Source organism: Marmota flaviventris, chromosome 9 (genome assembly GCF_047511675.1).
Source record: "Marmota flaviventris isolate mMarFla1 chromosome 9, mMarFla1.hap1, whole genome shotgun sequence".
Taxonomy (NCBI): Eukaryota; Metazoa; Chordata; class Mammalia; order Rodentia; family Sciuridae; genus Marmota; species Marmota flaviventris.
Genome location: NC_092506.1, coordinates 102,760,771 through 102,774,460, shown reverse-complemented (window position 1 = coordinate 102,774,460; position 13,690 = coordinate 102,760,771). Strand labels below are relative to the sequence as shown.

Sequence of the window (13,690 nt, the reverse complement as noted above, 5' to 3'; positions counted from 1 at the left end):
TAATTGGCCCTTTACAAATGCTTGGGATTGCCTATGAGGCTCTGTATTCTATTTGACCATGTTCCCTAGGGATACCTTGCTACTTTGCCTCTAAGTTCACCTACTTGTGTCCTTAGCCTATTTTTTTCTCCTTCTTTAAAAGAAAAAAGTTTCAAACCTCCATAACAGAAGAGAGAACTGTTTAATGAACACCTCACACTGGTCTCCAGTCTGTCTGGACCATCGTCAGCCTTGTCTACTCTGTTGATCCCCTACTTCTTCCACCCTTTTTTTTAACCCCTGGAATATTTTAAAACAAATTCTAGTCATATCATTTCTCCTATCAGCACTCCAATGTGTATCTTTAACCAAGATGCTAAAGAACGTAACCGCAGTACTTTTATCCCATCTCCCAAAATAAAGAATTATTCATTTTGGGTATCTAATACTCAGTCCATATTTTCATTTTTTAAATTGTCTCAAAAATGTCTTCTTCCTGTTGATTTGTTTGCATCAGGGTCCCCAAGCATTCAGGCTCCTTCTGACTATAGGGTCTCTTAGATGTTTTTGCACCAGCCTCCTTTTGCATGTTCTGTTTTCCGTGGAAATGCCAGAACAACGGGGAAGTCATTACTTCCTGAAAAGTCTCTTCAGCTCACTTCCCCGAACCCTTCCCAAACAACATAAAAATAAGCATTTCCTTTTTTGGTCTTTTTTTTTTTTTGGGGGGGGGATTAAATGATGAAAAGAGCTCCCTCCTTACAGAAGCTTTGGAATAAATGTATTCCTCTAACAGTTTTCAAATTTAAAAAGCACTCCAAGAGAAACAGAAAGGCAGGATTTGCTTTAGTTCTTGTTTGAAAGGTGAAACTTTCTGGGAACTTTGTTCTTTCCAGAAAGACTTTTTTATGCCCTCCCACCTGCTCTTTGAAATCCACCAACCATAATATTTACTCCATCCCCCTTTTTCTCTCTCTCCCTTACACACTCCCCCTCTCTCTCTTTTTAGCAGCAACATACAAGTCGGCCATATTAGAGAGATGGAAATAAAGCTTCCTTAATGTTGTATATGTCTTTGAAGTACATCCGTGCATTTTCTTTTTTAGCATCTAACCATTCCTCCCCTGTAGTCCTTGGTCCCTCAAATCACCCTCTCCCATAGCCCACCCGCCTGACATCTCAGTCTCTGAAAATGCACAGGGATGCCTGGCTACCTCGCCCTGCCTTCAGTCTCACGGGGCTCAGTCTCTTTTTCACTTTGGGTAAGTTAGACCCACATCTGCATGCTCCTGAGGGTTCAGAAGTGCAGCTGCAGCTGGAGGAGGAGGGGGCGGGGGCAGGAAGGCAGACATTGTTAGCGCTTCCCTCTGTGTCCTTGGGAAAGGAGGTGCTGGGGACTTGGGGGGACGTTGCTGGGACTGCACAATGCTGGGACAACTTGGTCACAGAAATGTTGGGTCAGGGTATCTGAGTGTTGCTCAGGGATGAAAATGATCAAGGGAGGTGATTTTTTTTTTTTTTTTAATTTCTCTGAAGTGGACCGATGTGGGGGTGGGGCAGCCGGTAGGCTGATCTGCAGAGTCTCTTGGAAGATTTTGTTGTTGTTGTTTAAATTTTTATCTTTTTAAAGCTGCTGGAAATATGGGGTCCTGGCACTTATGGCTTCTTTTAAGGTTTGTGTAGTGAACCTTGATTTTTGAAATCTGGTGGACTTAGGGTATAGAACAGACTGTGAGGGAGAGTGAGGAGTGGAAAGTTGAGTCTGGGTCTGGTTCCCCGGGAAAATCTGCCCCACTGATTCGTTGGAATGTGTGTGGGAGTAGGTGGGAAGCAGGCTTGAGGAATGATCTCTGGATTGGGAGAACCGCTCAAGCAGGCACTGGGGGATGATGGAGAAGGCACCTTTGGTTTTGGCCAGATGGAATGAGGAGGGGTCAGGTGAAGAGATTCAGAAAAAGAGAAAGAGAGATAAATGGAACCCATGAGCTAAGCAAGGGTGTGGCCCTTTGAAACCAGGCTTGGAACTGTCCAGCAGTCTCACGGACTGCCCTGTCAAATTGGTCCCAAATGTCGATTTCATTTTGAACCACTCATAGACTTCCTGGTGAGCAGGTGGACTAGAAAGTTAGCTGTCAACCTGCCTTGTAGATAGTTTCATTCTTGCTCCTAAACTTACTCATTGCTGGTGCAGCGACAGAGTCAAGTTCAAGAATTGTTGGTAGGAATGTTCCTCATCACCAAGTTTCTTTCTCCTTCTCGCCCTCTCTCTCTTTGAACCATGATATTGGGCAGGAATGCTAAGCAGAAACATTCAGTGCCCCCGGTAAGACTGTATATAAGGCCTATTAGCTTTGTTGAGTTATTTGGCACATTAACAACAGTACAGTTACATTGTTAATAAGCTTAGAATTGGACCGAGGTTTGAAGCCAACATAATTGTTTATTTAATGACATGGGCAAGTTACTCAATCCCTTTGAGTTGCAGTTTTCTCGTGGGTTAACTGGAGGGTCTCTCTTGCTGGTTTAAGGATCTGGCACATAGCAGGGCCTCAATAAAACCTTTTAAGCCCTTTTTATGAGCCCAGACACAGTGTATCGTATTTAATTCTCACAGCAGTTGTATGAGGTAGATATGATTATCATACTCATGCTACAAGGGAGGAAATGGGCACAGAGAAGTGAAGTAACTTGCCCCCAAAGGGGAGCTGAGATTTGAACTCTCCTGTAGTCTGACTTCAGTACATCATCTTAAATGTTGGGCTTGACTGCCCCCAATGTTCAAGAAATGGTACTGCAGTACAAACTGTGATGGTAGAATCTCAAGTGCAGAATAAAGGGGGCAGTTAGGGGAATAACCTGTATTTGAGGAGCCAGAGCTGGAGGAGAGGCACCTTTCTTCAGGAGTTAGGGGGAGCTTCCTTTCAGGGAAAGGCAGCCAATGTAGAACCATACCTCAGCGAAGAAAGTAAGTGTTCAGTGATCAGGACAAGGAACCCTGGCTTAGGGGAAGGTGGACTCTGGGATGAAGAGATGGGGAGGAAGTTGTGAAGGGTCACGAGGAAGCTAAAGCTTCAACAGTCCTGAGTGAATAGGAATAAAGACTTTGAACTTGAACTTGGCTGGACCTTCGATGAGGCATGCCCCTGACCTCCAAGGCTGAGGGCTCTGGGAACAACAAAACTGGTGGTTGTAGTAGCCTGGATCACCAGGATGGAGGGATGCCACAAATGTTGATGAGGGGACTGTATCAGGGTGGGGCTTGTAGGGATGACTGTAGAGCTGGTGAAGAGGAGGGCAGACTGGGCAACTGGTACCCACACAGAAGCACAGGAGGGTGGTTTTTTAGCTCAAAACATTCTTCCTTAGAGTTCTTCTCAAGTTCCTTGAATCTGCAGTCACTGGCCTGATTTCTGACGTCTGGGCTGTGTTAGGGGAGGCTCATAAAGTAGAACCTGGTCTTCACTCAAGCTTACTGCATGTATCTGCTACTGGCATCTGGGACCTAGATGTGGAGGAGAAAAAGTCTTCTTTTTTATCAACAGAGTTTTATTGAGTGCCTGCTGTTCTGGGTGTCCAGAATACTAAGGTGAACAAGAATCAGTTCCCCAGAGCTTCTTAAGGGCCATAGGCACATAAACAAATAACAGCCATGCAAAATTGTATGTGCTATAATATCAGCAATAATGATAATAAAGTAGCTACCTTTCGTCAAGGGCTGTGAGCCAGGCACTGTACTGAGCTTTATTCAAGGGGGAGGTCACTTAATCCTCAAAATGGTCCCAGGAGGCAGACCCTATTGTACCGATGGTCCCTATATCACTGATGAGGAAACAGGCCCTGGAAGGTTAACCATGTTGCCTAAGATCAGACAAGAGCACTGGAGCCCTGGTCTTGGCCACTGTGCCATTCTGCCTCCCAGTAGTGGGGAAGAGATAGGAACAGGCCTGGCGGGGGGAGGACAAGAACACTGGGGAAGCTGTCACTCGGGCTATGCCTTATGAGCTGGCATCTGAGGGATGCGTAGGCGAGCCCCAGAGAGAGGGTGAAAGAGCTTCCCAACCTGAAGCAAGAACATGAGCTAGGGCCTGGAGGAGGAAAATAAGATGGTAGTCTCAGGAAAAATCAGAACTCCAGGGTCACTGTAGTCAAAGATGTATGGAAGGACGGAGGCTGGCAGAAGAGGTTGGGATGTAGGTTGATCCCAGATGGCAAAGGGCTTGGAAGCTATGAGCACAGGAGCCTGGACTCAGTCCCTGAAAGCAGCAGGGAGCCATGGGAGGTTTGGAAGTGAGGGAGGATGAGGACAGGTTGATGAGGACAGGCTGTGTGGGAATGAACAGGGCTGGGAGAGGAGAGCTCGGTGGGAGGGTCTGAATGGTGAGGAGGTGGGGCTGGACATCACACACCCCTGGGAGGCAGGGACTGCCCAGGAGGCAATTTCTTGCTTACTCTCTCTCTCTTTTTTTTTTTTTTTTTTGAAACCTGAGACTAAAATAAACCTACATCTTAGGTTGTTACAGGATGGGAAAGAGGAGTGAAGAAAATTCACTTTTAGTCTCTGCAACAGATAGTGTTTGGCAGATGACAAAATTTTCAGGGTGTCAGCAAGATAGGCCAGTTAGAATACTGGATGATAAGTGGCCTGTGGGGGTCAGATATACTTTGGAAAGGGTGTGCCCATCACTGGGATGTTTTGGAGCTAAGAGCAAAAGCCACATCCTTACTGTATTCTGCTGATCAGTATTTCCTTTATGTCATTTGGAGATCAGGAGACCCAGGCCTCAGACCTGTCCCCAAGGGGGACTATAGGAAGACTGTGAGTTCCTCTTGCAGAGATGTTGCTTTAAACACCCTTCTGGTGAAGGTGCCTGGAGCTTGGGCTGGACCTACCAAGTAGCCATCAGATAACCTGGAATGACAATCACATCCCCTTCTGCTTGGACCCTCAGCACTGGAGCCAGGCTGTAAAACCTGAAAATTTTAACTTAGTCATTTATAGCTGTGAACTTGGACTATTCACTTAACTTCTTTGTGCTCCTTTTCCTCATCTGGAAAGTGGGGTGATGACAGGTAATATTCACACAGTGCTAAACCATTACCGAGTACCGAGGCACTTTTTTGGTGTTCGTGTTTATTATAAAAGCCTCTCTGTGGGTCTAGATGAGCTACTTCCCTAAAGCAGCAGAATTAATCCTGAGACCCGGATTTTGCTCACAGCCCAGATCTCCAGCATTAGTTTTCCGATCTATAATAGGTCTTAGATTGGTGGGGGGAGGCCCAGCCCCCAAAACTTCAGAGCCTGGTATGGTTCTGGTGAGGCCTCAGGCAGCATCTTGGACAAGCATTCAGGAACTGTGATTCTGGCCTCCATTGTCCCTGTTCTCTGTGTCTCTTTTGTGATCCTTTTTTTTTTAATCACAGGTAAGACCATGGTGTTAGATCTCCAAGCCCTGAGGTTCCCCCAGCTCTGGATTCCTTTGATTTGGTGACTCCCACCCACCTTCTCTCTCTCTGTAGATGGGACTTGATGTTTGACCCCTATGACCGCTAGAGGGCACTGCGCCTTGCCTGTTTCCTCCTGGCGCAGGGAGGGTGGAGCAGGGAGCCCGCAATGCACCTCTCTCTGTCCCCTGCTTTTAGCCAGGAAAGGCATCTCTCCCGACAGCTCTGCCCTCTCATGCAGCAGAGTGCAGGCTCCCTCGGGAGTGGGGAGCTGTCCAGTGGGGTTCAAGTTTGCATGTTGCCTGGGGCTGCTGGGGTGAGGCAGAGGAACAAGGAGGGTGGGACCCACAGGGCCAGCCAGGCTTCACAAAGCATTTTCTTTTTTTGGTGTGGACCCTGGGAAGTGGCAGCCCTTCCAAGGGAAGGGGCTAGAGAAACAAGGCATTCCTGGGACAGAAGGTGAACTCAGGACAAGCTGCCATTGGCTCCTTCCCTCAGATTTCTCAGGCTCTGCAGAGTGGGGGTGGTGTTGATATCTCCCGCACACTTGCCTGGCACATCCATTCAAAATGGCTATGAAAGTGAAGGAGTTGGGAACTGGGCTTTTCTCCTCCTGATTGGGGCCTGTTCAGCCCCTCTAGTTGGTACTTCCCTCATGAGCACTTAAATGCACACCTGGAGTCCTTGGCCCTTCAGGTGAGGTTTGAGAGGCTATCCCCCATTCAGGGCTTGGTGGAGACCCCCAGGACCAGTAGTTCAGGGCATTTCCTATCCTTCAGTCCTGTGGCTTGCCCTTGTCCCTCACCCATGCGGATGGGTTGAGCAGAAGGATGGGAGCTGAGCTCTGATAGGGGCTGCTGCCTCCAGGGTGGGGCTCAGTAGCTTTGTACGACAAACCTGAAAACCTGGAAGCTTTGCAATCTGAGTCTTTTGCCAGATCTGGGGGAATTCCAAGGGACTGGCTTGAGGGGTCAGTCTCCAATGTACTCTCAGGCCTCAAGGCTCCCTGCTGCCCCATCTCTGAAGCCCTTGCTATTCCTGCCACAGAACTAAGGAAAATCTAGGATAATAAAAGCCACTATTAGCTGAATACTTGGGGCTTATTTTAATTATCATAACAAGTGTTTTACTGAGGAGGAAGAGGAAGATTAGAGAGGTGAGGGGCTTCCTGCGTTCTGCAGCTGATGGAGGTCTGAACTGGGAGTAGACCAAGTCTAATCGGGTCCCCTTGTCCATCACCAAATTACTGCTATAATTCTTACGGTGCCCTCAGCTCTCTCCTTCTCCCCCTCAAGCTCTTTAATGTCTTCCTATTACTTTTAGAAGATGCCCAACTCTGTGCTCTGGCCCTTTGTGGCCTGGTCCCTATCTCACTCCCTGACCTCAGGTCTTGCCATTCACTCCCTTGGTCACTCTGCTTGGTCTGCCACAGAGACTTTGCCCTTGACATTCCCTGTGCCTTGGAACTCCATTCCCTCAAGACATCAAGAGGTTCACTTCCTCACTTGAGTTAGGCCCTGCCTGGAGGGCTGCTTCTCAGGTCATAGCATTGGGAACCCTCTGAATGAAACAGCTCCCGGCCCATCAGTTCACTCCTTAAGGCTCCGGCCTAGGAGCACTCCAGACAGTCTCATCCAGATTCTTTTCCTTGTGACTGACTGTCCCCCTCACCAGAATACAAGCTCCACGATGCAGTGACTCTGTCCCACGGCATTCCCCAGGGCCTAGACTAAGTGCCTGGCACATAGCAAATGATTTATAAATATCTAATAAGATGGACATGGTGGTGCACACCTGTAATCCCTGTGGCTCAGGAGGCTGAGGCAGGAGGATCGCAAGTTCCAAACCAGCCTCAGCAACTTAGCAAGGCCCTAAGCAACTCAGTGAGACCCTGTCTCTAAATAAAATACAAAAAAGGGCTGGGATGTGGCTCAGTGATTAAGCACCCCTAGGTTCAATCCCCAGTACCAAAAATGAATGAGTAAATACATAAAATTTAAAAAATTAAAGATATCTGATAAATGAGTGAATGACTGATGCTTCACATTACTGTTATTATTCTTTTTGGCGATGTTGGGAGTGAAACCCAGGGCCTCACTAGGCAAGCACTCTGCCACTGAGCTACATCTCCAGCCCTGTTAATATTCGGTTACTCATTTGGGATGAGGTTTTGACAGTATTGGCAGTTAAGGCCAGGACTCGGGAGGCATCGTGTCTGGGGCACAACTTTTATGGAGGTATTTCTGTGACCCTGAAAGCAGGAGTCTCCTTAACTGTCACTTCCTATGCTCCTCACTTGCCTCCCCTAGACAGCTGTACTTAGAATGCTTGTGTGGGAGGGACTTTTCTCAGCTGTGACACCCCAACTCCTAGTCTCCTGGTCCAACCCTGGTGCCTCTTATAGGACCGTGCGGAACCTGTGGTTCTCACCTTGCCACCTGTCAGCCTCTCACAGCTCTTCACTGTGATGTGGCCAGGCCTGGTTTCGTCCCCTTACCATCAGCAGGTCCTTGGAATGCTGCCTCTTCTTCTGGGGCACCCTCCCTTCCCACTGCTCATCCGCTCTCTTGTCTGCCTGTCGACCTAGGGAAGATGAGGTGGCCAGGCTGGGCTGGGACGCTGTGTCACCCTGCCCTGGGCATGGAGAGCAAGCAGTGCCTTCTGAATCTCCATGCATCCTCCTGGCCCATGGGGTCGCTGCAGCCTTGGCTGAAAGGGTTTTGGCCCACAAAGATGGTTAAAGGGGTGAAGAAGAAGGGGGAAGCTGAGGCAAGCACAGTGAAGTCCCTTGTTCAGCTGGCAAATGGCACCAAACAGACTGGGGCAGACGGCAGGGTTACCTTACCTCTTCCACTTCCCCCCTGGCCCTGTCAGCCAGAATCCTCATCAGCCTGTGGCTTTTTCTTCAGTGCCACCAGGGCAGAGCATGGAAGTCACAGTCCCTACCGTCCTGAATATTCTCAATGGATCTGATGCCCGCCTGTCCTGCACCTTCAACTCCTGCTACACCGTGAACCACAAACAGTTCTCCCTGAACTGGACCTACCAGGAGTGCAACAACTGCTCAGAGGAGATGGTGAGTTCCCGGGTGGGCAGGGGTGGGGGAAGCAGGAGCCTTCCGGCATGAAGCCCCCCTTTCCTACCACCTGCCCTTGCAGGTGCGCTTGGACCCAGAGGACCTGGGTGGGCTGTCTGCTGCACAGGGCTTTGACGGGAGGCATGTTGCCACACCTGCGTGGCCTTTCTGGGGGTAACTGTCTCTCCATCTCGGTGAAAGGGTGCATGGGTGGAGGGCACTTCTCACTGTCCTCGTAGTTCCTTGCCTGTGCAGCCACCCATCCTGTCCCCTGTCCCACTCCTCAGTTCCTCCAGTTCCGCATGAAGATCATTAACCTGAAGCTAGAGAGGTTCCGAGACCGTGTGGAGTTCTCGGGGAACCCCAGCAAGTACGATGTGTCAGTGACGCTGAAAAATGTGCAACTCGAGGACGAGGGTTTCTACAACTGCTACGTCACCAACCCACCTGACCGCCACCGCGGCCATGGCAGGATCCAGCTGCAGGTCCTCTTGGAAGGTGAGAGGGGAGCCAGGCTGCTGTGGGGGTCCCTGACCTTTCTCTGTAGTAGTAGCTCAGGGCACCATGGGGAGGCCTTGCAGGGGATGGGCCATCTGTTTTCTTCTTCTGGTTCCCAAGGGAACAGATGTCAATACAGTCCCTAGAATGGTGTGGACTGTGATTATCACCTTAATGATCCTGACATTTTTAGGTTATTGAGCACCAAATATATTCCAGCCACCGGGCTGAACACACTTTGATTTATGCTGTATCGCATTTATCCTCATGAAAACCTCCTGGGGGAGGGACTATTATTATCCCCATTTTACAGATGAGGACACCAGGGTGAGAAAGGGTAAGTTAACCTAAGGTCATACAATTCATAAGGCATATATTTAGGACTCAATTTTGGGTCAGTCTGATCTCAAAGTCCTCACTGTTAGATAAGAGCTGCCTCCTCTGGGGGCTTTTTGGTGAGCTGGGATTTGGTGTGGTTCTTGGAGGTCAGTTGCCCCAATTGATTTTTGGCTTGGCCTCAATTCCTATGCAGAGAGTCAAGTCAGGACCCCCACAGCACACACAGGCCGGGAGACCTGGGCTGGCCAGGGGCCCCCTTTCCAGCCCCAGCTGAGTCAAACTTTCTTTTCCCACCCCCCACCAGAGCCTCCGGAGCGGGACTCCACGGTCGCGGTGATCGTGGGGGCCTCCGTAGGGGGGTTCCTGGCTGTGGTCATCTTAGTGCTGATGGTGGTCAAGTGCGTGAGGAGGAAAAAGGAGCAGAAACTAAGCACGGATGACCTGAAGACCGAGGAGGACGGCAAGACGGATGGCGAGGGCAACGCGGATGACGGTGCCAAGTAACGGGCAGCCGCCCTGCAGCCCCTCCCCGCGTCCTGTCTCCTCCCACCTCTGCCCTGTACAGCGTGACCCTGCCTGCCCTCTTGGTGTGCTTTTCTTGAGCAGGACCCCAGGGTTGACCTGGGGCCTCCTGAACCCCTCACTTCGTACCCCACCACCCTGCACCAGGGGTGACCCACCTCTCTTCCATCTGAGAACCTGCCATGGCGTCTGGGATGTGTGGGCCCTGGGGAGAGGACAGAAGGGGCTCCAACCTGCCAGTCTCCGTGAGGAGGCAGGAGGCCTGTGAGGTCCCACAGAGGATGGGGGAGGTGGGCAGTGGTGGTACAGCCGGGGCCTGGTCTGGCAATGGCTTCAGAGAGGGACTGAGGGGAGGGCGGGTCTCCTGTGTTGAGCAGCCTTCTTGAGAAGGCTTGGGCTGTGGCCTTGCTGTGCTGCTCCGGCTGCTCAAGCCCAGAGCAACCCGTCAGGCTGGGGGTGAGGATGGAGTCCTGTCGTTGTGTGAGGGATCATGTGACAGGGATGATTGTGCATTTCTGAAGGAAAGCAGGGCTGGACAAACCTGGACTCAGCCTTGGCCCAGGGAGTTCGTGCTGGCCCTGGTTTCCATCACTAGCTGCTCCCCCAGGAGGCGTGGGGTGTGTTGTTGGCTACTGATCCCTTGGGGATGTGGGTGAGGACAGTACTGGTAAAGCAGCTCCGGGAAGGGCTGTGCTCCACCCTAGGGACCACCATCGTTGGCTGAGGGACTGAGAGGTGGGGTTCCATTGTGAATGGGGTTGGCAGCAGAGTGCCTGCTCCAACAGGGCTACTGTCCTCTCCTGAGCCAGGAGTAGCCGAGGCTCAGATACAAGGAGAAGGTACGTGTAAGAGGGCAGCTTGCTTCAGGGTTGTCCCCAATAGGGTTTCCATCTAGCTTTTGGCAAGAGGAAGGAAGGGAAGGCTGGAGAGACCTGTGAGAGGAGGCCATGGAGCCATAGAGCCCGGTGGCCTGCCTGGTCCATCTGGAGCCCTGTTCCTGCAGCCCCAGCAGCTCCTTTTGTGGGAAAGAAAGTAGCATTAGTGGGAAGCCAACTTTCACTGCCATTTACTCACCTTACAGTGGAATGGTTTGGGCCTTCAGAGAGGGAGTAAGCCAGGGATAGAAACTGCTGACTCAAGAGAATATGACTTTGAAAGATCCTCAGAGGTCAACTAACTAAATCCCTTGAATGGGGAAACTGAGGTTTCAAGTGACAGAAACCGAGGGTCCTGCCCCCTTCTCTGGCTCCTTGGTTTCCAGTTTGAGTCCACAGAGCCATAGTTTTCCTGGAGGTGGAGTTTCTGGGGCCTGGTTGGAGGTGGGGGGCATTCGTCCTTCTCCTCTCCCAGGAGCTCAGCCTGTCCTGCTCAGGGAGTTAGGTGTCCAGGGCAGGGAATGAGTCTGGGGAAAGGGGGTGGAGATGGCATCATGACAGACTCAGGGACCAATCCCTGCCTCTGCCCATGAGATGGTCCATTTGGGGAGAGGGAAATAGCATATGGGAGATTCAGCTTAATTCACTTCAACAACCATTTATTGAGCGTCTGCTCTGTGCCAGGCACCATGTGGGGTGCCAGGGGCACACACAAAGCCATAACAGAGTTGGGGACTGCCAGGTCAGCACTGTAGGACCAACATTAATTTTTTGGTGCATCTACTTCCATCTCTGTAGCCACTTCTTCTAGAACTAGAGTTAGGGGAGAAGGAAGGGATTTGAGAATCTGGGCCTTGGGAAGGGAAGAGGGAAGGTACAGCTGAGACAAGAGTACAGAGGCCAGGGAGAGTGGGCCCAGGACGAGGGACAGGTAAATAGCCAGAGAACTCCTGGGTGAATCCAGCCCTTCTGGAAATTCTCAATTCATTAGCTCAGTACCTAACTGCCAATCAACACACTGCCAATGGGGGCGGGGAGCCACACCACCAGGATGCCTGGAGCAGGTGATGCCACCCATCCTTCAAGCCACCCAGCTGGGAATGGAAAGGGTGGTGGGCACCTCAGCCAACTGAGACCAAGGGTGGTGGGATATACTTCTGCAGCTTGCAGATATAATCTTTGGGTCATCTAGTACATGTCCCCTTGTCCCAGGATATGAGGATCTGCTTCAATGCTGGGAACTTTTCTTTTTCCAGGACTCATAACATTTAGGCAGATTGTTTGCAAGATTCCTTAGGTTCATTAAAAAAGTCCTAACTCTCCTTTAAAAAGCCCAAGACTCCTGGGATCTTTTCCTTCTTTTCCCTGACAGTGTGGAACCCAGGGAAAGCAATGCCTGTCCGTGGGCCCAGGGGCCCAAGCAGGTGGGGCTGGGTCAGGAGCCAGCTCTGTCCCAGGAGCTGGCCCTCATATGCTCTTAGACCTTCCTCTGGGGGTCTCTGAGCTGCCTCCCCCAGGCAGTGAGGTTGGGAGCAAACTGGGGCTTCTGTGAGTCGAGGTGGGAAACCGGTGAGATGTTTCCACAGCAGCTGATACTCTGCCCTGCTTCCTAGGTTAGGCCAGCAAGCTGGTCCTCTCCTTGCAGTGTGGAGCACTAGCTCCACTTCTGGCTGCATGTTCCCACAACTGCACTCTGCTGGTTTCAGTCTGCTGGCTTCTCAGCCACCCCTGCCTCTCCTGCTCTCTCACACCTCCCCCCTATCTATCTCTCCCTCCTAATTAAGGGCCACTGCAAAGAGACGGGCTGGCTAACTCATGGGATTTAGCTTATAAGAACAAAGCACAATTTTTCAGGACTGAAATGCCTTGAGGTGCCTTGGAACTGGCTTTGGAAATAGCTATCTGCCCCTCTAGCTATGGACTCATCACAGTTATTCCCAATTGATAAGAAGGAAAAGTTGATTTGATCCACATTTCTCTCTGTGAGTCTCCTTGGAGGAGTTGGGCTGGTAAATATTGACAAGGTTAGATTAAGCAGATTCATAATTGGAAATACTGGTCAGGTCCAAAAAGATAGTCCCAGGTCATAGGAAATTGGAACGGGTGATGAATCAAGAAATCTTCCTTCCTACTTGTGTCTTAAGGAAAGATAGCCTGTGTCCCTTGTTGTGCCTCTTGCTGATGTCTTCCTTTACTGAAGCTTGCTGATGCATTTGTACATAGCCTCTCTGTATAGGTATAGATATATTATATATACTAATATAAAACATCTCATGACACCCACCCCCAAACTTACATTGCGGGGAGAGGGTGGAATCACTTCTCAATGTTTTGAGTTGATTCACCAAAGGCAAATTATGGAATGTTCTTATTGCTTTTTGTGCACTTGGAGGGGGAAACCTGGCTGCATAAGTAGTACTTTTGCACCTCTAGGGTTTACGTGCTGTGTGCTGCGTGGTGGTTGGGAGGGGAGAGAAGTCTAAACAGTCCTCTGGGACCCAACTGCAGGGATGTTTCTGCTTCTGGGAGCAGACTGAGTTTCTTTGGCAGTTTGACTGATTGCTTGGATCTGTTGGCTACAATAAACACACTGTCTCCCCTGAACATCTCTTGAGTATAGCTTTTTTTCAGGGGTGCAGAGTGGGGTAGGTTGAGCCTTTGCCAGGCGCCTGGCGGGGAACCTGATGGGGAGCCTGGTGTACTTTCCCTGGCCATCTCATTGATGCTGCCAGATCTGCATCTGCGGAACTCAAAGCTTTTGCTTCACAAGGATGTCCATCTATTCCCCAGTTGTCTACAGATGTTTCAGCCCTTTGACTTTCCAGAATCCTGCAGGACTCTGCCCACTCTGCGAACTACCCTGGGATAGGGTGGCTGAGCTGCTACTTCTGGGAGGGCTCTTGATTATTTCTGAGTCAATCCTTCAACGCACAAGGCTAACTGTTCCATGGATGTTGCC

The 13,690-nt window shown here is 50.4% G+C and overlaps 1 protein-coding gene across 1 annotated transcript; it reads left to right on the top strand.

Moving 5' to 3' along the window:
- The first annotated feature begins 1,018 nt into the window (after positions 1-1,018).
- On the top strand, positions 1,019-13,335 carry Scn2b (sodium voltage-gated channel beta subunit 2). Its single transcript, XM_027930459.3, has 4 exons — positions 1,019-1,241; positions 8,331-8,497; positions 8,785-8,995; positions 9,639-13,335. The coding sequence occupies exons 1-4, from the start codon at positions 1,172-1,174 to the stop codon at positions 9,836-9,838; spliced, it is 648 nt and encodes a 215-aa protein (XP_027786260.1). The 5' UTR covers positions 1,019-1,171; the 3' UTR covers positions 9,839-13,335.
- Positions 13,336-13,690: the final 355 nt, after the last annotated feature.